This window comes from Crocodylus porosus, unplaced genomic scaffold, assembly GCF_001723895.1.
Source record: "Crocodylus porosus isolate Cpor-Errol unplaced genomic scaffold, CroPor_comp1, whole genome shotgun sequence".
NCBI classification, from domain to species: domain Eukaryota; kingdom Metazoa; phylum Chordata; order Crocodylia; family Crocodylidae; genus Crocodylus; species Crocodylus porosus.
This window is the reverse complement of record NW_017728931.1, coordinates 42,831,986-42,858,179: the sequence shown is the minus strand read 5'-3', so window position 1 is coordinate 42,858,179 and position 26,194 is coordinate 42,831,986. Positions and strand designations below refer to the sequence as shown.

At 42.3% G+C, this 26,194-nt stretch overlaps 1 protein-coding gene and 1 long non-coding RNA gene across 7 annotated transcripts in view; both read left to right on the top strand.

Annotated features, from left to right (window-relative positions):
- Window positions 1-26,194, top strand: part of KIAA1549 (KIAA1549 ortholog) — a 214,590-nt gene that overhangs the window by 186,120 nt on the left and 2,276 nt on the right. For 2 of the 6 annotated variants that reach the window (XM_019544720.1, XM_019544715.1), the window contains 7 exons: window positions 2,842-3,047; window positions 5,063-5,286; window positions 8,070-8,214; window positions 10,482-10,811; window positions 14,104-14,156; window positions 18,675-18,820; window positions 20,803-20,957. In XM_019544720.1, the coding sequence (XP_019400265.1) occupies window positions 2,842-3,047; window positions 5,063-5,286; window positions 8,070-8,214; window positions 10,482-10,811; window positions 14,104-14,156; window positions 18,675-18,820; window positions 20,803-20,957 (1,259 nt within the window). Of the gene's footprint in view, window positions 1-2,841; window positions 3,048-5,062; window positions 5,287-8,069; window positions 8,215-10,481; window positions 10,812-14,103; window positions 14,157-18,671; window positions 18,821-20,802; window positions 20,958-26,194 lie in introns of all 6 variants that reach the window. The other 4 variants (XM_019544716.1, XM_019544714.1, XM_019544719.1 and 1 more) reach the window with 3 other exon arrangements.
- On the top strand, window positions 24,431-24,858 carry LOC109316544. Its single transcript, XR_002102867.1, has 2 exons — window positions 24,431-24,614; window positions 24,770-24,858. It is a non-coding gene; the product is annotated as an uncharacterized LOC109316544 (long non-coding RNA).

The window sequence follows — 26,194 nt, the reverse complement described above, 5'->3', positions numbered from 1 at the left end:
GACGGGGCGGAGCTTGCCCGCAGAGGCGGCGGAGCCCGAGCGGGACACCCGCCGCTTGTTTATGCCGTGTCCCGGGGAGACGGGGCGGAGCTTGCCCGTGGAGGCGGCGGAGCCCGAGCGGGACATCCGCCGCTTGTTTATGCCGGGAGCCGGCAATAAAAGTGGCCGGCCACCGGCACACATAGTCTCTCCTGCCATAAAAACTGGGTGCGTGTTATGGTCCGAAAAATATGGTAACTTAAGGCTATTGTAGCTAAACAAAATTACAGATATAATTTTTTGCTGTTATTTTTATGTTAAGTGCTTTGACAACACTTTTCTGTATAGTCTGTTTTTCTCCCTTTTATATAATCAATCAGTTAAGAACCCAATTCTGAAAATTCTTCCATGTGGAGTCATAATGTTGGAAGGGTCATCTGGACCAACTCCCTACATGAATACAGGAAAGCTGTTCCTGAAATAGTAGCCCTCCTGTATCCATGCAAGTCTTCATTGACTTTGTTGCAGTTTCCATGTAGTTACAATGGCCTTTTCATGTTAAATTTATAGCAGGAATGTGGCTTTGGTGACCTCCTTCCTTTGTTTTTGTGCTAGTCTGTGGAACAGGTCTGTGGAAGTCTGGGGGGTTATTGTGCAACAATAGGGGGAAGAAAAACACTTTCTTAATTCTATTTTAGAACCTCCAACCCAGGAAAAGGATCGTAGGAGCAAAAGAGTTGGGGGACAATTTAACGCAACAAATTAAAAGTAGTTTCAAGTTGGTGGCTGTCCTTCTAGCTTTTGTTTTTAGAGCTGGCACTATTAACAGAGAGTTATGGGTAAAAAGGATAAAAGATGCTGACTGAGTAGATGTTCAGTTTAATTGCCTCTTTTTGAATTCATTAACCAATTAGTATAAAAGTGTAACATAACATAAATCTTGACATGTTTTATGACTGTTACGAAGTTTGGACGACTGAAGTTAATACAGTAGGATAGAAAGGAAACTGAGTAATGAACTAGGACTCAGGAGACTCGGGTTCAGGTTCACAATGAGCCCCAGACACTTTGATTTTTGGCCAGGTTACTTAATCTATCTTGTGCTTCATTTGTATATGGGGATCAGTACCTTACTACTTCATAGAAGTATTTTGAAGATAAAGCCCGTTAAGGATTGGAGGGATCTGAGGTACTGCAATGATGAATGCTACAATAAGTATCTAGGTTTGTAGGTAGACAGACTCAGAAATTGAATAGCTAAAAGTACTTGAAGGTTAGATCTGTGCATCACCAAGTATGCTTCATTGTTTTATCACCTGTGCAGTACCATGTAGCCATCCAGTAGAGCTGCTCACCTTGTCATGGTTTATTCCTTACATTAAGGAAACTCTTAAGAAAGTTCAATTTAGAAGATGGCATTTGATCTTAGACATGTACATTGATCTGTCAAGCTTGAAAGAGAAGTAGTAAATAAGGGTTGGCTTGCTTAGGGCTGATTTGTGTCGGCCATATCCCCTTTTTGTGTGCTATTGACTGTCCATAGACAGGAACCTGTGAAGTTGGGTGTAAAGGGTACCTCCCATGAGGTGTGGTACCTCACTAACAACATGTGGAGGCACAATTGCTACTTTTGCTCTTTAAAGGGCTCAGCATACTTTATCCCCATTCTGCACCCCACTCCTTGTGTCCAGCCAGCACTTTTACCAGCAGCCCAAGGAATGAGGTCATGGGACAGGGCCATGGTTGCACCTTGCTATCATTGGCTGTCCGAAGAAAATAAGACATTTAGCACCTGCTCTCTGCATCCTGAAGCTTGGACTTGTAGTACAAGTGTCGGGCCTTACAACATTCAGCTATTTATGACCCCTTCTACTTTGTAGGTCCATAGAAGGCAGACACAATTTAGCCCTTAATTTGCTTAACCTTCTAGGCCCAAATATTTAAAGAAATGTGTTATCAAACACCCCATTAGGTCAAGCAATTTACTTGGACTCCTTAGTTAGATATTCTTCTTTAGTTCACGTCGGTGTTACTAGTATAGACCTTGATCCAGCAAAGCTCTTAGACATGTGCTTAACTTCAATCAGATGAGTAATCCTATTGAACTGCAATAAGGTACTTCTCACAATGCACATCAAGTTACACACATGTTTAAGTGCTATGCTAGATGAGGGCCATAACTTTTAAGATGCATTGGTTCCATAGCATGACATTCCTAAATACGTTTGGGTATCTATCACTTTCTCAGCCAATTACAGCTGAACAATATTTGTACAATTTAATACCTTAATAGTAGACTGTTTATCATGTCAGTAAGAAGAATTTAGACCTTTAAAAGCTGAAATCTACAAATTGGATGTAAAACTGTACACTTTGGGAAGATTTCTAAATCTTTTTGTTGAACTGAGAAATTACCCCATCTCTTCACTTTTAAAATGCTGCATTTTTACATTTCAGTGTCTTTTTTTTATTGCTTTTTGATATTCCATTTGCAGAAGGTGTGTCATCTTAAGTACTGTAATCAATGGCAATTTGCAGCATATACTAGAATAACTTTTGATAGGATAAAATAGGCTTGGGATTCTGGGATATTTTTTTTGAGAGGGGACGTTGCAAAGTATCAAAGACTTGACTTGCAGAAATAAAGACAGAGAGCTCACCTGCTGAAAAAGGAAGAAAAACATGTTTATCATTTGCAAACTCTTGTGTAACGCTGTTTGTAGTGGATGGAAGGCTTCTTGTCCAAATTTAAATACAGCTGCAAACAATGGAACCATCTCCCAGCATCGTATTTTTCATTAACCTGTATGATGGAGACAGTCCTAACCACTGTGTTTAACTTTACTTGTTCTGGAAATTCAGGACCTCCTCAGACCAATAGTGGAAATGAGCAGCACTCCTCTGCCTCCATCTTTGACCATGTGGACAGGATGTCACGCTCCTCAGAGGTCAGCAGGCGGGTTCCCAGCAAGATCCAGTTGATTGCTATGCAGCCAATGGCAGCACCTCCCATTCAGAACTCGGCACTTTCTGACCGAGTAGCAGAGACCAACAAAATTAATAAAGAGGTATTTTTAAAGTGTGTGTCTGTGTGTGCATGTGTGTGCGCGCACATGCGCTGGTCATTGGGGGTGTGTGAAACAGGTTGTATTCAGTTTGGATTCAGCCCAGAACAGGGGACAGTGATTCGATTTGTTGATCTGAATCACTGTCCCAATTTGATTTGGCCGAATCTGAATCTGAAGGTTCGATGCTGAATCAGCTATTCAGCCATAGACACAGCTTTAAATGTTTTTTCTACATACCTCAAGGTACCAGGCGTGGCTTGTGAATGCTGAGATGGTGGGGCGGATGGAGCGTCCCACAGGAGCACGGGGAGACCCCTGCGTGCTCAGCGGCAAACCTGGAACTGAACCAGAAGTACTTCTGGGTCCGCCACTGAGTGAGGAGGGGACCTTCTCCCTGCATACCGCTGGCTCAGTGATCGGTTGTTGGGGGACTTGGAGTGACCCTCCAGACCAAGGAAGCACCAGTCGCTGAGCCAGGGGGTGGGGGTCCCCCACACAGTCTGCAGCAGATCCGGAAGTGGACCATGCTCCTGTGGGATACTCCATCCAACCCATCATCTCAGCATTCATGGGCCACCTGGTACCTTGAAGTATGTAGAAAAAACATTTAAAGCTGTGTGTATATACATCTGAATCAATTTGGAGGGTTCCAATTCAATTTGGAGAGATTAAAGGGTCTCCTGATTCGTTTCAAATTTGGAGATTCTCCACCAAATTGAATCGGCGACCAAAATTTTGCACAGCCCTACTGGCCATGGTGTCTGTACATATAGAAATACATATAGAAATAAGCAATAGAGCCAAGAAAGTTCAAATTTCTCTCTTCTGTATTAAAAATCAAACTCCTCATCTTGATGGGTTGTTTTCCTTTCATGAGTGCATAATCATGAATTACTTTTTTTTTATTAATTCCAAATATAAGCCTTGATTTTTGATTATTTGGTAGTTTAAGTACATCTTCCAGCTAGACTTGTGACCTGTCCAGACTTATGCTCTGCAGCCTTAAGTTGCTGTGCAGTTACTGGTAGCTAACATGCAATTTGTAGCATGTCTGTAAATTAATGGGTGACACCAAGGTGTCTGGGTCATCTGGTTCTCCTTATGCGGGCTTCTCGTGTCTCCCCTCTTTGGTCACTCATTTTGTATTTTATGGAAGGCAACACCCTCCCTCACACTTCAAGGTTAGAAGATAGATTGAACCTCTGTGTTTAGCACCTTGTAAAAAATTCTAGCAAGTGAATTAATATGTCTAGGATTTGCAAGAAATATAAGTTTAATTATGTGGTAAAAGTCTTGTTCTTGATGTCTGTCTTTAATAATCTAAGAAATTATTAAAATTTAGGGTTTTTTCTGGAGTTTTATTTATAGCTTCATATGTACCCGAGAACAAGCTAAAATGTACTCAAGAACAGGCTTTAACCAGTGCCCGCTATAGTTAGTGGGAAGAGCTGCGTTGACTTAAGTGGGTGTAGGATCAGACTAAGGCAAGGGTCTATTTTTAAAGAAGTTACCTGGAAGACTTTTTGCCATACCCTGAAACAATTCTATTTCTCCTTCCCTTTTCCAACACTCTTATCCAGGCAGATCCTTCAGTTTATGCTCTGTGCCCTAGCAATTCTCTTAAGGGGAGTCGGTGACAAACTTTGACCATAGTAATCAAATGCATTTCATGATGGATATGGGGAGACGTGCTACATACACTATCAGTTGCAACCTAATTTTCTTCAGGCCGTGTTCCTTATGGCAGCTGGCAGGGCTTTTTGTTGTTTGTTTTGCTTTTTATTAGCACACTGCAACTTCTCTCTATGTAGCACCACTGTGGTAGTGATACTAAAGTATGTAATAGTATGTTGACCAAGGGAGAGGGAGGGAATGCTACAGGTAGGAGAAAAGAATCACTCTCCACAGATTTCAATTGATTGCTTTTAGTAGTGACTCTTATTTTATGGCATAGCAGTAAAAGCTGTTTTTGCAAAAATCTTAACTCTTTTTCTCCCCTTCTTTCCTCCTTTAAGATACAGACAGCTCTGAGGCATAAGTCTGAGATTGAGCATCACCGCAATAAGATTCGTCTTCGAGCCAAACGCAAAGGGCATTATGAATTCCCAGTTGTGGATGATGTGGTTGTTGTTGATTCCAAAGAGCAGCATAGAATTTACCGCAAGGCACAGATGCAGATTGACAAGATCTTGGATCCTGGGGGCAACGTGCCTACTGTGTTTATAGAACCCAGGAAGAGGTACTGATTCAGAGCCAGGGAAGGAATCATTCTCTTTAAGAATCAGAGTCAGACTTGCAAACTATGTCAGATCTGTGCTCCTCCATCTTGAGGGTTTGCAATTATTTTGTTCCCAGGAACATTTGGGTTAGAGAAGGCTGGGGTTGTTTTGGACATTTTGGTGTAATTATTGTGTGCCAGTGGATCATGCAAACTTTCAGGAAAAAAAATGTTTGAGCAGGTTTTCAGTAGCGGAATCCAAACATCATAAAGCCATTTTAAGGCAGTTGTCATTGTTCATACTGCTATAGGTGGAAAAAAATTGAGTTTACTTCTGAGCACTGACAGAGTCTAGGAAATAAGGGAAAAAAATGGGGTGGGGGAAGCGGGGAGGAAGTGTGTAGGGGAACCCAGCAAGAAATGTAGCTTTCATAACAAAACTCAGAGAAACATATACCATATTGTATTGCATAGAACATTCACCTTTCCCCCAAAAAATAGATGCTGGAGAATGGAGTTTCATTGTATGTGAGAAATATGGTAAGATCAGGTTTTCTTGCTTACGGGGCCAATGTGAAATTAAAATCAGCAGGGATCCACAAGGAGCAGAACATTGAGCAGGCTTCCTAGATACTGCTGCTAAGTTCCTTACAAGGAAAGATCTTCTTTTCTTCTTTCTGTCTTTGAAAAACAGAGTGCATAATATAATCTGTAGTGTGTTTGTATGTGGGGAAGTATGGTAATCAGGAAACCGTGAACAGATTATTATAAAATGTATCCAGCTCAAATGTTTAAGGACTGATTTATAAATTAGACAAAATACTTCATTCTGTATCCTTTCTGAGTAACCAAGTACATACTTATTATGCCTCCTGGCTTCATAATTCAGGAGAGGGGCCTCTGTCTTCTGAAGGTTTCATGGACATTAGAACCTAATTTCCAGGAAATTCTTACCCTTTTAGTTCCAGATCCCAAGTAGTCTTGTCAGGACCATTTTTCAAGTTTAAAATACACCCGATATTTTCCCCAGTTGCCTCTTTACTTATTTATGTATGTCAGTTTAAAACCCAGTTTTACAGTGTTGCTATCCCAAGTGCTCCTGGTATGGGACAGGGAGCCACTAGAAGAAGGAGTGGTGGGGACTGTGGGAGACTGGAGTCTTGGAGGAGGGAATAAAAGAAACCAGACAAAGAGAAGGTGGGTCTGGTGGGTGGGGAGTAGCAGGGAGAATGAGTCTGGAAAAAGAGTTTGCAGGGTTGAAACTGGTATGTGCTTGGCAAGGAGACTGGAAGCAGAGGCTGGGACTAGTTAAGGGAGGAAAATGGGGCCCACACACAAAAAAAAAAAAAAAAAAAAAAAAAAAAAAAAAAAAAGGTGGGGGGGAAATCAGTGTGGCATAGCTGGGACTGAGACAGGGCCAGCTTGGAAGGGGCAGGGCAGAGGAGGACAAGTTTGGAGGAAAATGGCTAGGAGAGTCTTTCCCCGCCAGTGATACCATGTCCACAAACCCAACTCTTCCTATGTTTTGGAAGTCTGACTTGAGTTGCTGAGGTCAGATTAGCAGAAGTGCTGAATTTTGTTAGCTGCTATTGAAGTCGATGGCATTTGTATTTTAAAGACTTAGTGTACATTCAGGTACTCAGAAAAATTAGTTCTGCCTTTCTCAAATTGAACACTCAAAATTCTCTTTTGCCATAAGAAAACCAGGTACCTAGCTATCTCTCTCCAGTGTCATTTAAAAAAAAAAAAAAGTTGACTTTAATTTCATATTGTTTTAGTTATGAAAGAAAATAAATATATACAGCGTGGATCAACACTGTCTAATATGACTGAATGAAATTACAAAAATAATAATGGAAAAACGAGAGCAATTATCTTACAGGATAAAATGGCTCACTTACTTTCATGCTCGCTTACCCCACACAGGTTATAAGTGGTAATGACATGTTTTGTCATTCTCAGAAGTATGTAGAAGATTTGCCATAAAAGGATAAAATGTTAGCTTTCAAGTATATGCTTTTGTCTTTGTGTGGTTCCTTTATGAAATGTTTAAGTTTTTATGTTGACCTCCACCACAAGACACTCCAGAGTCCTTGTTTGCTTCAGGTTTAGAATTAAAATTGATTTGAATGCAACAGTGTACCTCACAAAAGATGTCCCCTGCCTGTCTATCCTGAGAGTGCAGCAGGAGTGTCGTGCCTGAAGGGTACATAAGGCAGCTGAGAGCACGTAATAATCTATAACGCATTGTAAAACTCATGCTATTTCCAGACTAACATATCAGTCCCTGATCTTTGAACACTTTAACTGAAAAAATTGGAAAAGGATAGAAATGTTATAAAGGTTACGTGGAAATGATGATGTGATTAGAAATGTTCATGGGGGAGAATTGAAACTAGTGGTTAAAATGTAATTGCTCTATTTTAGTTAGCCGTTTCAGTGATATCACATCATATGGATTTACTGCTTACATGCCTCAGTTAGAAATCTGGGTTTTAATTCTATACCAGGATCCAAGACTGACTTTGTTTACTGCACCTAACTTAAAACTTTAAAACCAAAACCCGAGGTACCTTAAATATGGTATTTTTCTTGCTCATTGTTTATCATTCCTGTCTCTCCTGTGAGCCAAAAGGAGGGACCAGGAAACCTGCATTGGTGGCTGCTAAAGAACCCTGACTTTGTTGGGGTCAGGCAATACAAAATTCTTTCAACAATTTTTTCAAAAGCTTTTCTTCATCCCAACTTAAAAACAATCCAATAAAACAAAAGGTGGTGATCTTTCTTTTCTCTTTCTCTTTTAGTTCACGGGCAAAACGTTCTCCCAAGCAACGTCGGAGGCATCAGATAAATGGTAGTCCTATTGATGCTGATAAGGACAGGTTAATCACAACTGACAGTGATGGGACATACAAAAGGCCTCCAGGAGTTAATAATTCTGCGTATATTGTATGTATGTCTCATAGATGATAGGATTACCCTGATTATCATGTTACAATTAATCCATAACAGCTGTGTTCTGAATCTTGATGCTGTATTTGCCCAGATCCAAGATGACTTTGAATTTAAGATCACCCATTAAATATTAAACTCTAGATAGAGAAAATTATTCTGTCCTTGCCACTCCCCTCCCCCTCTTCCCTGTACCTGCTCCCTGCCCCCTTGCTCAATGCCTCCCCCCCTCCCCGACCTGCCTACACTCTCCCTTCTCCTCCCCTTTCCAGCCCTCATCCCACTTGTCTGTTGCAGCTCCACGGTTATCCAAGCCATGCAGTAGTGATGGCTCCAGCCCAGGTCAGGGTTGGGACTGGAACCAAGTAGCTCCCCCTGCCACTCCTTGTGCCCCTTCCTCACCCCCATTCCCTACGCTACCTTGTTCTGTACTTGCCCCCTCATGCCCTTTCCCTGCACTCCTTTTGTTTCACATATCCCTTCCCTGTGCTCCCTCTGCCACCATTTTTCCCCTGTGCATCTCCCTACACCATGCACTCCCTTCCCATGTTCCCTGCAGTACTGAGTGCCCTTCTCTCAGCACCCCTCCTGCACTGCATGCCCCTTTTCCACACCCCTTTCATGCTCTCCCCTTGCTCCATGTGTCCCTTTCCCTCATGTTTCCCCCAGCACCATGTGCCCCCTCTCCCCATACTCTCCGCTGCTCCATGTACCCCACCCCACACACCTGCCTCATGAGCCACCCTTGCCCTATTCAAAGCTGCAGCACTTACTTGCCTGGTCCATACTCAAATCTAAGACGAGGATTTTCCCCTATGCTGAATGTAGGGGAGAGACGGGGGAATGCTCATCTTAGATTTGAGTAACTACGGTAATTCCATTCCTTACTAATTCCATTTGTTTGAAATTAAATAAGCTTGGAGCCTTCCTGAGGAGTGTTTGCATAAAACAGAGGAAACCCTGTCAGATATTCTGTGTTTTGCAAGCGTTAACTTGACTTGCCCAGTGATTGTATTTTGAAAGTCATTTTTATCTTTCCCAGTATGATAGTAATGGAGAAATAACCAAAGTTATTTTAGCACAGTACCTTGCAAATTAGCCTTATTCTCCACATTTGAAAACAAGTACTTCAGAATTGTTTCATTTTAATATCTATGTGATAAAGCTGCCTTTATTGTGCATCTCAACTGCTGCACCTGTGCTCTGACCATTAATCGGTTTTTCGTGGGATCATTGCTAGCATTGGAAACCTCTGGACAGCTTCAAACAGCTTCCATTTTTTTAAAAAAGGAAGTTTGAAAAAAAAAGTTCACTTCTAGGTTTATATGTATTCAAGTGGCTAAAATGTAGATTTCTGTGACATTTGTGTGCATTCAAACAAGAGCATAATCATTTTCATGTCATGGTGTAACAGAATGAATTATAGTCCAGAGATATTTAATTAAGACTTGTCGCACAGCAAGCCCAGCCCTTTTGGCATCTGCTGAGAATTTCTATTCAGAATACTAAGTTCCCAGTGAAGTAGACTGTGTGGTTTCACAGTTGATTCTGCAGCCTGCATGTGTTGGCAAAAATGAGCTTCTACAATAAGGCAGCTAGTACAAAGGCAGTTCAACTTCCTGTGTCGGAGTGGTGTGTTCCTAAGGAAGAGATCATAGGTAGTAATTGTGATGGATGTATCAAGTTGATGTCAAGTAATTGGTGCCACCAAGCACTGTTGTGCATCTCTTTAAGATGATGTACCTGAGCTCAGGTTCCATATAGTTGATGGCTTTGCTGTTTAATAACCCCTTTCATGTGTTGCTGGGGAGAAGCAGTAATTGGTTTAGCATTTTTGCTAATGCAGTTGGTTGTGACATGAATGATTAATTCACTCCTTACCAGTTCAAAGATTGAGAGGAAAGTTGTTTAGAGAGTGTTACCTCCTATAGTGAGTCAGAGTTCACTATACGAGTATGGGCCCCCACCTATTCACAAACCAGCATATTGTAATCTAGTCCAACTTGGTCACTGTCTTGTGAAAAATACCTCACCTAATATGACAATCTAGGTTCAAGTGTCTGAAGCATTTAAATTATTTTTGTAGTACTTAGAATCTCTCTCTTGCAGAAGAATTGGGCAAGTTGTGTTTTACAGATGCTCTCCAATCTCCTTTTGGTTTTGATAGACGTATTAATAATAATTTTTCAAAATTTAACAATGATATGAGATTCTTTTAAGAAAAGCTGTCTGCCTTCTGCTTATGTTTCTTCTGTTCTTCATAGTCGGACCCTGACCTGCCAGCAGAACCACAGACATCATCATCTGTTGATCTTGGGAAGTACCCAGGTTTGCTTCCCCACTCAGCATCCCAATACATCCCTCCACAGCCGTCCATTGAAGAAGCCCGGCAAACAATGCACTCTCTTTTGGATGATGCTTTTGCACTGGTGGCTCCTAGCAGCCAAGCAGCCACTTCCACTGCCATCACACCACCTGGGGTCTCTGCAGGACAGCCGGCAAACAACGTTCCTGCTCGAGCAGGGAAGGGAACTTCATGCACCCAATGGGGTTCATCATATGGTCCACCTCAGGCAGCAAACAACCCATTTAATGTGAGTGGTGCATTTGGAAAGGCTTTTCTGGCCAGGAAATTGGAACCAGTTGAGCCATGGTCGCTATTGTTGTACCTTTTGGCTCATGCAATAACTGGAGCCAAAGGTGTTCAGAGACAGACCCGAGCAAATTGGAGAACTTGCTTATTAAACTTTTGATTTATTTTTCCATGTGAACATTGTATAGGAGTTCTCTTTTAGGAGAACTATTTCTGTTCCACTCAGATGTAATATTTCACAGCTCAAAGTATTTAAACAATGACAGTTTATTTTCTAAAGGCTGTTTCAGCTGAGTACACAAAGCCACCAAGAGACAGGATAGTCTGTTTTAGGCATTTTTCTAACCAGGACATCATTATGCTTAGGCAGCTTTAACTTATCATTCCCCTGAGATAGAAGAGTATTGTCTCTAATGCCTTTTACAGAAGCTATGTTGAGACACAAAAGTCCAGATCTACAAAGGAATTTAGAGACCTAGCATAGGGACTAGAATTTAGAAACCCATATTAGGTGCCAATGTTCCTTAGACAGTAAAAAGGGAGAGTCGGGCACCTGAGAATGGGAATCGCTGAACCTAGCAGATGAACCATAGGTGCCCTGGTAGGGAGCCCTACTTACTAGGCCTATGTGAAGCTTCAGTCGCTGATTTGATTCAGAGGAAATTCAGCCCCATTCGGCAGTCAAATCTCCTAATCTGAATCAAATCAGGAGACCCATTAATCTCTCCAAATCAAATTGGAAGCCTCCAATTCAATTTGGAGAGATTTGACAATTGGGCCATAGACACAGCTTTACATGTTTTTTTCTACAGACTTTGAGGTACCAGGTGGGGCTTGCGAACACTGAGATGGTGGGGCAGGTGGAGCATCCCACAGGAGCACAAGGGTTGTCCCCCACATGCTTGTCAGTGAACCTGGCAGTGGACAGGAAGTATGTCCGGTCCACTTCTGGGTCTGCCGCGGAGTGTGCAGGGGACCCACCCACCCCCGGCTCGGTCACTAGTGCCTTCTGGGTCTGGGGGGGCACCAGACGGCCGATTTGCTGAAGTATTTCCAGTCCACTTCCAAGTCCACTGCTGAGCGTGTGGGGGGACCCCCCCCGTGCTCCTGTGGGATGCTGCATTCGCCCCAGCATCACAGTGTTCATGAGCTGTGCCTGGTACCTCAAAGTATGTAGAAAAAACATCTAAAGCTGTGTCTATGGCCAAATTGTTGGTTCTCTGAATCGGAATCGAATCTTCAGATTCAGCTGAATCGAATCGGGACAGTGATCTGAATCAGCAAATCGAATCCCCGTCCCCTGAATCGGGCCGAATCTGAATCAAATGCTGCCCACTTCACACATCCCTACTGCTTACCAGTGCCATAGCTCTGAGGGTCCTACACTCCCAGTCAGAAATATGGCTCCAAACCTTGACCTCTAACATTAACTCTACCCAAGGTCAGAATGTTCCAGCAGCCTCAACCCTAGCCCCAAGCAGAAGGCCACATGCAGCCTCACCACAGGAAGTAGTTTAGAGAGGCCTCAAACCCTGATGCCAAGCCCAGCACAGGGATCCCTAGCTGCCACGGTGTACACTGAAGTAAGAGGAACCCTCCCATCCTCGAGCTGGACCCCTCTGCTGGGAGCCCTCCTAACCTTAACCCTTGGTGAGAGGCCTCGGGATCTGTTCCACTTACTACTATCGTGAACTGCCTTACCTACCTATGCTAGGCTGAGGGTTAGGGTTTGGGGGCACTCCAAGCTGATAGCATGGACTTTCCTGTGATCAGGCTGCTTGGGGGTCTCCTGCCTGGGTTTAAGGTTGAGGCTGCTCTAGTGGTCCAAGCAACAGTTAGGGTTAGTTTTAGGGTTTGGGAATGGACAAGATTTGTAGCTGCCTTTCTGCTTGGGGGTGTTAGGACTCCCAGATGTGTATTTAGATCGCAGGTAGGTAAGGGTGGTCCTTGCTACTTGTAAGGAGGGTGGACACTAGGGCCCCATACCTGATGTTGGAGCTGAGAGTGCTCTGACTAGTAGGTCTGGCTTTGGCATGGAAGGGTTCTTCCTCCTTCAGCATATGTTGTGGCATTTTGGGTTCTCAAGCTGTACCATAAAAAGTGTTGACTAGTGACGCTTCAGTTAGGTGCTTACATGAGTATAGGATTCACATCCTGAACCAGCTGCTTGAACTTGGGCACCTATGTTATTCCTTCAAGTATGGGGTATTGGCTCTTTCTTTTCTTTTTAATATTCCAGTGGGTAGAGCAGTTACCTCAGAAATAGGACTATAATCCCTTACTCCCTTTTCCAGGGGCTGATCCTCATTATTGGATACGTTCATCCTCCTACTTGTTGGTCTTATGAATCTTGTTTTCCTTTCCCCACAGTGGCATAACTTTGCCATAAGAGGGTTGAGTGTCCCGATCCCAGCTTATCCTATTGACTCATGGCAAGGATGTGGGAGATGTGAGTTTTCAGGCTGTGAGGGGTCCTGTAATCCAGCTCTCCCACTTCCTGGGTAACTGCTCTAAGTGCTAGGTTATTGCATACAAGTTAGGTTTTCCCCACTGCCAGGCTTTGAATAAAAGTGGCTGTGGCAGCTATGCTTTGTGCTGGACTCAGTACTGCCAATGTGTTTGATAGTCACAGAGCACACCTGCTGGATCAAGTTGCTCCAGGAACTTAGATGTAGGGGCACTTGATTTTTGAAACCAAATGTAAGTCTGAGAATGCATCAAGGCAGAACTATAAGAGTCTGTAGGATAACTTTCATGGCAAAAGCCTAGCCCCCTGAACAGTCAGGTGGGGGTTTTTGTGGATCACTCCCTTGGACTTAAGTGTCTGAGGTTCTGCCTAAATTGCAGTTGCCTGAATCATGTTTTTGGATCTAGTCCATAAATGTTAAGTTACTTGCCTACAATCCCCTTGTTCAGTGGGAAAACTGGGATGCAAAACCCTGAAGTCGGGACACCAAATCCTGTAGTCCAGATATTAGACTTTCTTCAAGGTTGGTAGTAAATTAAACAAGTACACTAGGTTGAACAAAGTTAGAGAGGTTGAGGTTTAGCACTACCTATGTGCCATTGCTTCTCTCCACCATCAACAGGTAAAGTAAAACCTCAGCTTTTAAGGCATTAGAGGGGTCCTTGAGCTGGCAAGTCAGAGAATGTATTTTCAAAAGGCTGATAAGGAACCTAAGGGTCATGAACAGACATCAGAAACTTAAACAGGCATTGTACGGTTGGAGACGCACTTCCCAGAACTTCTTGTACTACTTTATTTTTATTAATGTACTTAATTCTTCCAACAGAGATACCCAGAATTTGGAGCGACTCCTCCAGCAGCACCAGGACTGATGCAGAGGTAGCTTTCTGTTGATAAAATTATTATTTATTTCTATTTTAGTAGTTTTACAAGGTTAGAATGCAGTGGAGGAGGAAGAGGGTCCTGTTGTGCTGAAGTACAGTATAAATCTGTCAGACAGATGGGCTGCAGGCCAGATTTCACTGACATAATGTATTTATGTGGCCAGCACACTGCACTTGAAATGCAGAGTCCAAGCTTTCATTAAAAAGGAATGGGTTTCTGGTTGTGATAGCTTCAGAGAGAAACTTCCAAATATGAGCTGATGGTCTACTACTCAGAGCGGCTACCTGAACCTCCATTCACAGATTCTTGTCCCACTGCCCCTTAGAACAGGTTCCAGATCAAGCACCTGCTCTGGTAGAGCTGTTCTGCATTTGCTCTTCAAGTGAGTTGTCTCCCACGGAGGGAACTTCTTATTAGGCACCTAGAGTGGAATCCATGTGGACATTTGTTTTATAAGGAACAGTAATGTGAATTTTTTCAAGATGTATTGTTCACATAGATCCCATAGACTGTTCTCCATCTCGATCTTTACAATACCTACAGCTGTCCCTATTGATAAAGGCACTGAAAGGCAGTTGCAGCTGTCCTTTTTTTTTATATTCCCTTCTATGCTGGCCTGCAGAGTATGAAGAGCACTACTTCAGTTACAGCAGGTATTGCTGTTATAAAATAATCTGATCTCCCATGCATGTGCTATATACATAGAGACTGGAATCTTTGTACGTATCATTTTGCAGCTCCACATGTACTCTGGAGTAATTGCTGTTATCAGGCAGGTAAATCCCAGCCCATGTGAACAGAAAAGAGAGATTTTTATGTAAGATTTACAGCAGACATGTTTCCTTTAGCTACCAATTCCAAATTTCCTACTAGGATTTTTCTGTTGTTTCCTACATAACCATAAAAGATTTGATTGGGAGCAAGTTGCATCCTTTTACCCACAGCAAAGTCTTCATTATCTGCAAACTGAAAAGTAGACCCAAGGACCAAGCTCCAGGAGAAAGTTGGGGTCTGATCTTTGATTTGGTCTTAAATCTTATTTTCCTTTCCACACAGTGACCCAACTTTGCCGTAAGGGAGTTATAAATAAACCATAGATAAAAATAGACTTGTAAAGGCACCTATGTTGACAGCTGTAGCTGCTGGAGTCTTCTGTCTACAGAACGGGCCAGAGAATTTTCATCTGCCCTTATGCCTGGCTCCTTCTGAAAGGATTGCCTTTCTGAAAGGATTGAAAGAGAGGGTAATCATCACTGTGTATTTGTTTATTAAAGACTTAACTTCACACTGACACACTTGGTAGTTTTACCTGACTGAAGTAAGAAATGGTATGGACTGAGAGAGCGTTTTTGGGGGGATCCCAACACTTCGTGGATTACATATGATAAACACCAGCACGCTGTGGTGTAGGTTGCCAGTTGATATTAGTTGTTAAGGATTTTCATTCACTTTCAAGCAGTCCAAGATTCAATGAGGTCACCTTATGGTAGAAAGCTATGTAGCCAGTAGTCAAACCTTTGCTCAAGACGAAGTGTCTCTATAGCATATTCCTTACTCAGAAGCTTATGAGCCCCTTGATACAGGCAGTTTGGCTTTTCTTAAATTGCACATTGTCATAGGGGTTAGTGTGGTGCAAACTCAGAACCTACCAGTGCCTAGGCTTAAAATAAACCTGAAAGCTCATGGACCTGTCCAGGAAGGATTGTATGAAGACGATATAGAGCATAGGATCCTTTTTCCTTTGAACTATGGGCATACAAAGGAGACAGTTGTTGTATTCAAGGAACATGATCTGTGCTCATGGTGACAATAATTTAACTGCCAGAAACGGTGTAGAAGGCTGCAAAATTAGGAAGAAAAATAAATCTGAAGTTGCTTTGGTAGGTGGCCATTATTAATGTCATGGTCCAGTGGTTTAAATAGCAGTGAATGGCAGAAAACCAGACTGCTCCCTTTTCTGTGGACTAATGTAATCAACATCTTTAATGGGCTGGAACCAGCTTGCATAGAAAGGCTTCTTCTAAGAGGTCACTCCCTTGTTCTGTGAATATAGAGGCAACCTTGATCATGCAGTGAGTGCTACACGATGCACTATGTGGGGTACAGCAAACTTATGCACACTGACAGTGCTTATATGGAAAGATTGATTTGCAAAGTTTTTTTTTCCCCCCACAGTGTATATTCACTGGAATTAGAAGCATTCTGTTGGAGTGAGACTTATGGAAGGATGGGTCTGGGGGGCTTAAGTAATGCTGCTAAACTTGCCCTCTTTTTAACTATAAAACTAGCAATAAAAAGGAAGACATCCCCCAAAAATCCATTCAGCAGTAATTTTGGTAACCTCAGCAATGATGGCAATAACTTCATAAAGCTCTAGTTTTGTGCTGTAGGCATGAAATGCCACATAAGTATTTTTCTCACTCTTAGTAAGCACTTGTACTCACAGCAATGATAAAACCTAACTGGGCATCGTCAAGCACTGACTGTCCTTGAACAGCTATTCTAACTCCCCCATAAGTTTATGCAACTGGGTTGAAAATTGATTCCTTGGAGTTGCTGAGTGTACAGTTGGGAATCATGTCCAAAGGAGTCTGACAACTCCTAAATAAAAATGTTACTGTTGAACCTTTTGGTAGTATTTTTTGTATGTTATATGGTAATAGTTTGCTTTTAAACGGCTGATTTCTCCCAATTAAGCTACAGATTCCATTACTAACTTTCAGGGCCGTATAGCCTTCTGAGCCTTTCATAGGTAGGTCAGCAGTTCAGACAGCCTGTGCCAATAATAGTTTGTATCCCATGGAGTTGTGTGACTGTTTAAATGGTCTATGTTGAAAGCGAATAGATGAGTGAGCTTCAGTTCATTGCTAGGAAAGAGTTTCTTAGATACTGTGGTGATGAATATAGTATTGAACTTGGATCCCAATCCTTTAATAGACTATATGTGGGAACATGCCTATGCACAGTTCATTGCAGGAACCACACTTCAGAGGACTGCATAGTTGTCCATGTGATGCAGAGCACTCTCACAATAAGTATGAGCTGACACCATGCTGAGTGTGTTAGTGGAGGAGCTTAGAAATAGATAGTCTCTTCATTCTTAAAATAAGACCTCTACAACTCATATTTGAGGCATGTTGACGAGAAGTGTAGGAAAGTCAGCTGTTGGGCTGCCTGCCCTGCACTAGTTCTTTGAATAAACAGTAGGCTTTCCTCTCCAGTACTCTCAGCTGGCACCATTTAGTCATGCTAAAGTCACCTTCATATTTTTAAGTGTTCTTAGTAAACAGATACTCATGAAGTTCTTACCTCCAGGTAAAGAGAGTGCCTTTCCATGGTCATGCTAAAGAAAATCTTAATCTTTCACTGTTCTGTGACCAGGGCTGTCCCTGGGGGCATGAATCAGGGCAACTGCTGGGCACCCTATGGAGCTGGGTGGAGTGGTCGTGGTGACTCTGTGCTGCCACCGCCGGCTTCACATCCAGCCGCTCACTACCTCCCCACCCCCTGGTGCCAATATCGCTGCTGCAGATGGCAGTGGCAGCTTCTTTGGGTCCAGAGCACGTGGGATCGGAGCAGGGGCGGGGCGCCGCATGGGCTGATTTGCCCCGGGCCCCACATCCTTCTCGGGTTGGCTGTCTGTGACACAACTTCATATGATATGTCTTAAATAGTTACAGATTTCCAGAGCACAACAAAACAAGGACATGCCAGACAGTAGAGATCCCATAAAAGACCTTGGACTTTGTGAAATGCAAGCAACATTTTGTAGTTTCTTCTGATTGATTGATTTAAACACAAGTCCTAAACCCAGGAACGCTTGCCCATAAAGCAGTGGTTCTCAACCACTTCAACTTGAGGCACGCTTCAGAAAATACAAGCTCTTACTATTCACTTATATGTTGACTGCAGAAAAATAATAGAACAATTCTTCTGTTGAAAAGAATTCAGAAAGACCACAAGTCAGAATGTTTTAAACACTATAGAATCCTATTTGAAATCTCTGGGTTTATCTTGAGAATTGTGTTTGCATACCTAACAGTGCTAATGTTGTGTGGCACTCTGTGGCACCCTCAAAAGGATCTTAAGGTACCCCAAGCTGCCATGGTCCCCTGGTTGAGAATCAGCTGCCATAGAGTTTTGGACCAAATAGATATCTAATATAAGCAAATGTATTTCTACTGTATATGATTATATGAAGTTGACCCTGCTTGAGCTGGTGGTGAGTTTTACAGTCTATATTTCTGATTCTTTAAGTTTTGAAGCAACCTCAATATAAGAGAAAAACACTTGTGCAAAACTCTTGTATTGCAATCCTTGTGAGTCTGTTTTTGTGAAGGGCGTGTTATGAAAGGCTGTTATATGAGTAAAGTGCGATTCATTTTGCAACAGTTAAGATAAAGCCATGCATCAGAGTGATCATAGTAATGTTAAGTGCAAGGGACAGCATACATGTTTTTTTATGCTTGAAAGTCCAGTCCATGTAATCTTATGTTCTTGTTTTGCCAGCAGACAAAATTTTGGCCCAGGCTTCCTTCAGTCTTCAGAGTTAATGCACCCAGACCACCAACAGTCTGATGCTCAGTATTCTGCCAGAGGGGTATACTCTGAAGAAACACCATCAGTGGCACGACCACGGCCAGTTGGAAGCACCGCAGGTACTTTGGGATTACTGAACATATGCTGAAATTAAATATTACACCTTTTTCAAATACGTTCTGTGTTTTTATGTGGTCCCCACTAAAAGGTAGTATTTGGTCCTTAGCCAGAACAGTCAAAACTTAGGTCCAAAAAATGTCTTTATTTTTTAACCATGGAATGGTGTTAGCTGTCCTCCTATAAAACACTAATCCTAAAAGAAGATGCTAAAAAGCAGTTAGGCAATGTTAACAGTATGCACTGGTTGGTGGGTGAGTAGGAACAGGGGACCTTGTAGTCAAAACTACAGGGGGTTTACCTTTATCGGGGTTTTATAGTGGGATTACATGTACTTTTTATCCTATGTGTAATGCATACAAACACATACACACTTTTCTTGCATGAAGTCAGCCTGAGAGTAGGAAATAACTGCAGTATCCAAAGGAGAGTTCAGTGAATGCTGTTTTCATTACTAAGTGGTGTGTCATTTTTGTGTAAAATTAAATGTGAACTCCTGTCTTCTAGAAGAGTCTGAAGAAACATTCTGCTCATAACCAATTTTGCTAATTGATCCTACATCTTTCTTATTACATGAAACTTTAGCACAGAAACAGGATCTTTTAGTAGCTGGAGGTTTCATGTATTTTTGCTTCCACCATGAAATCATTTTCTCTGACTGTGCTACAACTTCCACAGCAGCCATCAGTAATATTTACACAGTATTCTAATTGTACATAGGGATGAAGTGAGTGGGAGAGAGAGAGAGTGAGAGTCTTCCTCTGAAATTCTGGTCTCATGTAAATCCAACAATTGACTTACCTCCAGAAAAGAAAAATGCTAAAACATGGTGCCCCCCCACCCCATGGTTTCTAAATTAAATATATTCACTTCATAGTTGAGGTGGTTCTAAATTTGTCCTGCAGTTGTTCTCTGCCTATAATTGTGCAGGTGAAGGTGGTGGGTGTGATCTTAATGTTTTTCCATGTTCATACCGTGTCCTAAATGATGAATACAAATGACCAGTTCCTATTCCTCAACTAAGAAAGTACAAGTAGCTATAATTTTTACATATGCTTTTGAGGAAAAATAGGAACATGAATTTTGCATGTAAATTAGGCAGCTTGCCAATGTCTTGCACGTGCGTACACGCACACAGGCATGCTTGTACATTTGGACTCAGTTACAAAGTAAAAGCAGCTCATGTTTCTCAAGTTTTCCAAAAGGTGTCTAGGGCCATTTAAAGATTAGTTTACTCCTGACATATTTACAGAAAACCTTTGTCCTCTCGAAGGAGGAAATTGGGGGGGGGCGAAGGGGCGGGAGGGAAGGGGGAGTTGTCAAGTTGCCAAATGTCTCATTTGATGATTGTGATTGCTTTCTCCTGAATACCAGAGTAGTGGGGAGGATGAGGGTGACGGGAAGCTTCCAGACCAAGTTAATAAAGAAAGTATCGTATGCAGTGACCTTCCCATTGGTCAGTGGCAGTGCTGTTTAATATTTAATCCCAAAGCAATGCTGGAAAAAAATAAACATGTATAGCCATACGTTCTGTTACTCTGAGGGATGGGACACAGAGCAACTTACAGTTAGGGTCCTGCTGAGGTGATGCAGCTTAGACGTGCCATTATAGCAAATGTTTTTCTTTGCTGCCAGATAGTCATGAAAAATTAAGGGTTTCCTTTAGATTTTGTTTTAATGACTCTCACTTGTGGGATGCAGTGCACTTAAGGCATGGGATACCAGAGTCATGAGGCTTTTTCCATTGGTGAAAAGAAGGGGAATAAAAAGCACCAAACTGAATGAGCCATGCCAGCAGCGAATAACTTTCCTATAATACATTCCTAGTCTCCTACCTGATGACCCTGATAAGCGAGTTCAACAGATGCTGAGCTCCTCTTTCCGCCTGTCTCCACTACTTCCAAAAAACTGTGTATTGTCAATTTGTTTGCCCTGCAAACTTAACTGTGTATAAAGGTGAAAAAACCCAATATTTGCTTTTAAGGTTCTCAGATACAGCACCTCACTCAGGTGGGAATTGCTAGCAGAATCGGAGCTCAACCAGTGGAGGTGCCCTCAGGCAGAGCAGGGCATGGCCAGCCTGGGGGAGCAGGGTGGCCCCAGTACCGTGGAGAAGATGAATTTGCTAGGCGAGATGCAGTGAGTACTGTTTCACATTTAAATAGCTTTTGAAATATCATGTTCAGCTAAATTGTTGCCTTAGTCACTATTAGGAGTGTCTTTCCCGGATTCCTTTCTTTGCTTCTCTGATACCCTTTGCTCGCTCTTCTCACCTCCACTGGCTCTTCTCAGCACTCTTGCTTGTTGCTCTCTCACCTTTGCTTTTCTAAACTCTTTTGCTTGCTTATCCCTAACTTCTTTCTCACTCAGGTCTTTATCCACAGTTTTCTGATTGCGGGTCACCCCTTCTACCTCTGCGCTCCAGCAGAGGTGGATTCTATTTTTTGCTCTCTTCTTTGAAATATCTGCCTTCAGCCTGAAATAACTGTGGATAGAAAACACTGAGCTACATGTCCTAGATTCTCTGCTGGTATAAATAGTCACAGGTCCATTGACTTCTGGACCAGTTCACACCAGTGGGCATTTGGGCTACTCAGTGCAGAGATAAAGATATCATGCATAGCAGTAAAGTAATGTCCAAAAAAGTTGTTTTGCCTATCAACAATCACTCTGTGCCCTTATCTGTACTATCTGAGGAGACACTCTGATACAAATATTCTTGCAAGTGCTGCTTCTAGATGTCAGACTTGATTTACGTTATAAATGTTGTAATGTTAGCCAATATTTTGTATTTCTGTGTGACTACCTGCCACCCATCTCCTACTTTTGGTCTGTAAGCCTTTCCTGTACCCCTACCAGCCTGTGCTAGCTGCCTTGTACTTTACTGGGTTTGTGCCATTATGCCTGTGCTGCTGGCTCCACAATCAAGCTGTAATCTCTATTCACCTATTGTTCTTTAGATTCTTCCTCCTATGAGGATGGAAGTGAGTTGCCTTTAACTGCCTATTTTCAGCAGTCTGTATCCTGCACCCAATCCATAGCCCTTGTTGTTTTAAGAAAAATGTTGAGAGATTTGACAATGATAAATTTAAGCAGATTAGGCCTGATTTTTGAGAGAGACTGAGCACCCATAGCTCCAGCTGAAGGTGCTCTATACCTATAGGTGATCATCCTTTCTCCAAATTAGGCATGGTACAAATGACTTCACCCATACTATGCCAAAATACAACTAGTGAGACCACTGGGTCTATCTGCCTAGTCTAGCTTGGAGAGTTATACTGTGCTTAGCACTGTGATGTTTGAGTACCTTGTTGCAATCTGGCAGGGATGTATATCTTCATGCTTATATTCATCTAGTCAGCTGAGAAACCCTAGCTTCTGTTGCATGCCTCCTCTGTGGCATCTCTACAAGCTCTCATTTTATCCTTCAGCCTTTTCCCCAGGTAGCTCCAGTGACTATTGATCAACCTGGCTTTTTCTTCAGCTGCATGTGGTACATTACATTTATCATTGTTGTTGTTTTATTGCCTACATTTTCAATACTGTTCCAAGACAGGATCAGGACCTCATTTTGCTAGATGCTGGACAAACAATTGTTTGTCTCAGACATCACTAACTATATATCTTCTTCTTCCAGTGGGATCTCTCTAATACCACATTTTTCATTCAATGATTTTACTCGGTATGCCAAGTCTTCATTTTGTCATTAGCATCCTGGGTGCCTATCCAGCATGACAAAGCTTCTGGGCCAATCCCATAGGATTTGTTTGCTCTTATTTTGTATCTAGTACCATTTCACACAAGCATACGTCAACTCAGTTTGGGTTTGCCAAATACAGTTTCCCTTTATTTGGCTGGTTTAGCAGTTAAATCATGTTCTCCACTTTGGTAGTCATTCTGCTTCCTCATTGCAACAGCTTGTTGTTATACTAGTATTTTATGACATGTTTTTTCAGATTTAAAAAAAATGCAGGCCATTACAACACTGATTAAAACCAAGCAAAATGATTTGTTAGAACCTACCTAAGTACCTACTGCATGTCTCTCTTGTGGGGAAGTTCATCCTTTCTTTCCTTACCAGAGAACTATTTCCAGGGAAAAGACAGATCTCTGAAAGATTGGATTCCTATTATGAGAATTTCCTGTGGTAGTGGGGAATTTATTTTATAATGTATCCTCAGTCTGATTTCTCTCACTGGTTCAAAATGCTTAACTCTTATTTTTTCCTACTAAAATAATGGCATCCAGAGATCTTTAAAGGTTTCCTTTTGTGATGTCATTTAATTATCACTTACAACCCTTCCACCTACACCCCTCCTGTTCCCACTCGCCTTCACTGCCACCCTCCCCATACACATACATTTCTGATGTTTTCCTCTCCACTTAGGAACATTTGAATGACCAGTTGTTTTTCCCTGATAAACTTGGGTGAAATCTGAGTTTTTCTGGATTTTCTTTCTTTAGTTTGTTCTTTCTTGTTCCTACAATCTGCCCTCTCTGATTGAACTCTGGAATACTCCAAGATAGGAGTTCTCAACTGTGACCCAGACCTGAAATTGGCAAGCAGGTGACTTAAGTATAACGTATCTCATCTAAGGCTTGATCCAGTCCTTTTCCAAGTCAATGAATGACTTTCCATTGACTACAGTAGGTTTTGGATTGGACCTGTAGCAAGGACAATTTACAATATTATTCCCTGTAGGAGATTATCAAATCTTATGCCCAGTCAGAGAATAGTCACCAGTGGTGCTCAGCCTTCTGGCCTTGCAGACCAGATGAGCGGTGTGGGGCCAGTTCACAGGATTGGCATGATCCTGTGCACCAGAGCTAGCTGCATACTAACCCAGTTCTGCATGCCAGATCCAGCCATGTGCTGGCCTGATCGAGGACTCAAGATCACATCCTCCAGTTCACAGGGGTCACTATGTCCAGAAATTTGGCAACAGAAGAGCTGCAATTAACTCTGCCACTGCTTCCTGTCTCCAAATTTTGGGACCTGTGCGGATGCCCACAGGCTGGATGACATGGCCTCGCAGGCCAGAAATTGAGCACCCCTGGTTTACACTCTTTGCATCAAGTAGAATAAACACTTACAAAACTAACGTTTACTGCTGCTAAGTATATATAAAGTATAAAACTTCTTTGCTCAAAAATGAGAAGGTAAGAAAAGTGGAACTGCTGGCACTTGCTTAAATGTTTCCAGCTTTTTACTGATAGAATATATTAAGGCATTTATTACTGATCAGCTTGGTGGTATTTTGAGCTAGTGTATCTGTATATTTCTATTCCTTCAAACCTATTTAACTCTGATATTACCTCTAAAAGTAGAAAAACAACCACTTGCATTTTGATGAGCTATTAAAAATCATCCAGACTTTTTTACGCCTCCCCCAAAATAAAAGAAATTAAAAATAAATTGTAGCTATCAAACATATTCCACTACTCCCATTAAGAAACTGTTCTGGTGATACCAAGTTCCTGTTTTACTAGATAAGATGCTAAATCATATGTTGTCTCCATAAGTTAATATATGCTGAGTATAACTTAGTTTACTGTTAAGATCTCTATGCCAAAAAGAATGGGCGATTTTTTTTTTTCCACACCCCCCCCCTTAGGTCCATAAATCTTGCCCCTTTTAAATACAGTATTATTTAGACTAGCTGTCATATTTGTTAATCAAAGACTGGCGGGTATTGATTACTTGAGGATATCACTACCAAATAAATGTGAAAAATCAAAGAAATTACTAAGTTTTCTTTAGCAACTGAAAATGGTCCTTTCTTGATAGTAGTAGTAGTAGTTTCATAGGTCAGGAGGGACCTCATCAGATCATCTAGCCTGACCCCCTGCCACAGGCAGGAATGAATGCTGGGTTCACGAGACCCCAGACAGGTGATCATCTAACCTCTTTTTGAATTTGCCCAAGGTAGGGGAGAGGACCACTTCCTTAGGATTCCACTTGGAAAAACCTACTTTGCCCAGGATAAATCCCTTCACTCTTCCTATCAAAGCACCTTTTCCTCAAAAAAACCCAAAAAACCCCAAACAAGACAAAACCCTATATTGCCATTGAGGAATGCAAAAGAGCTTCCTAGATAGAGTGCAAGATTAGAAGGGATTGCATAGTTCTGTCTGTAACAGAAATCCAAAGTCCATTCCTTAACTGTGATTGATAAACTAGGTTTTAAATCCATTTAGCATTAAGCCTCTCAACTCCTTTGCTGGTTTTACCCACTCACTGTGAAAGCCATTAAGGCAGCCATCGAGGTGTTCTTATCTGCCTCCCTGGAAAACAGCTTCCTTCACTGAATGTCCCTTCTTTTCCTCTGCTACTTTAAGCTCTTCTACTTAATTCAGTTCACCATATGCCTACTTCACATGAATTTCTTTATTAAGCACTCTAAGTTGTATACAGAGTGCCTCTGTGCACTTTCAAAATGGGGTAGGTTACCTCACACTTTGCATCCTAGGAATGTCCGTATGAGGGTGTTAGTTTGGGGTAGCTAGTATATAGTTAATTTTATACCCTAACTTATTGTGCATTAATTTTTTTCCTTGTGTAGACAGTCTCTCAAAAGGATGATGCTCTTGTTTCACAAGTAGGTAATCCCAGGGAATACAGACAGAGTGAAACCCTTGTTACCTTGGAAAATTGCCTTAAACCTGAGCCGTGTTCCTTAAACTGTATAGCTTGGACAAATCTAGAGAAAGGGAAAATGAAATAGTCATATGACTTTCCCCTAGTTCAGCTGTTACTTCTCCAGACCCTGTTGCCCTGAACACTATCTAAGTATATAGGGACTGTCCCTGCTCTGAAAGTAGAGGTGCACCAATATATCAGTCTGATATTAGATTGGCACTGATATAAAGAAAATTGGCTATATCAGAAATTGGCCTGAAGTGGCTGACAATTTGGCCGATAAATGCCCGTGCGTACATACAGCTGCAGCACAGCACACAGGCAGTGAGCACACAGCCTGGCACTGTGGAGACTTATCATCCAGCTGGTAAATCTGGTGTGGTGGGAGGAAAGGGGTGTGGGGTAGCAGATCAGTGCTCCCCACTGTGAGGGAGGGAGTGGGGCTGGGGTAGGTGCTGCGCAGCTGGGGCAGAGTGGGCACAGGATGGAGCTGCAGCCTGTCCAGGGAGTGCTGGGGTGGAGGACAGTTCCCATCACTCATCTGGGTGGGCACGGGGCCCCAGTCCACCCAGCTTGCCCTGTGCAGATCTGGGCACCCCCCCGTGCCCTCCCAGATGAACAGTGAGAGCAGCAGCAGAAGCTGCCCCACACCTCCCTGCACCCCCCGGACAAGCCACAGCTCTGTCCCATGCCTGCCCAGCCCCACTCCTTCCTTCATTGCAGGGGGTGTTGATCT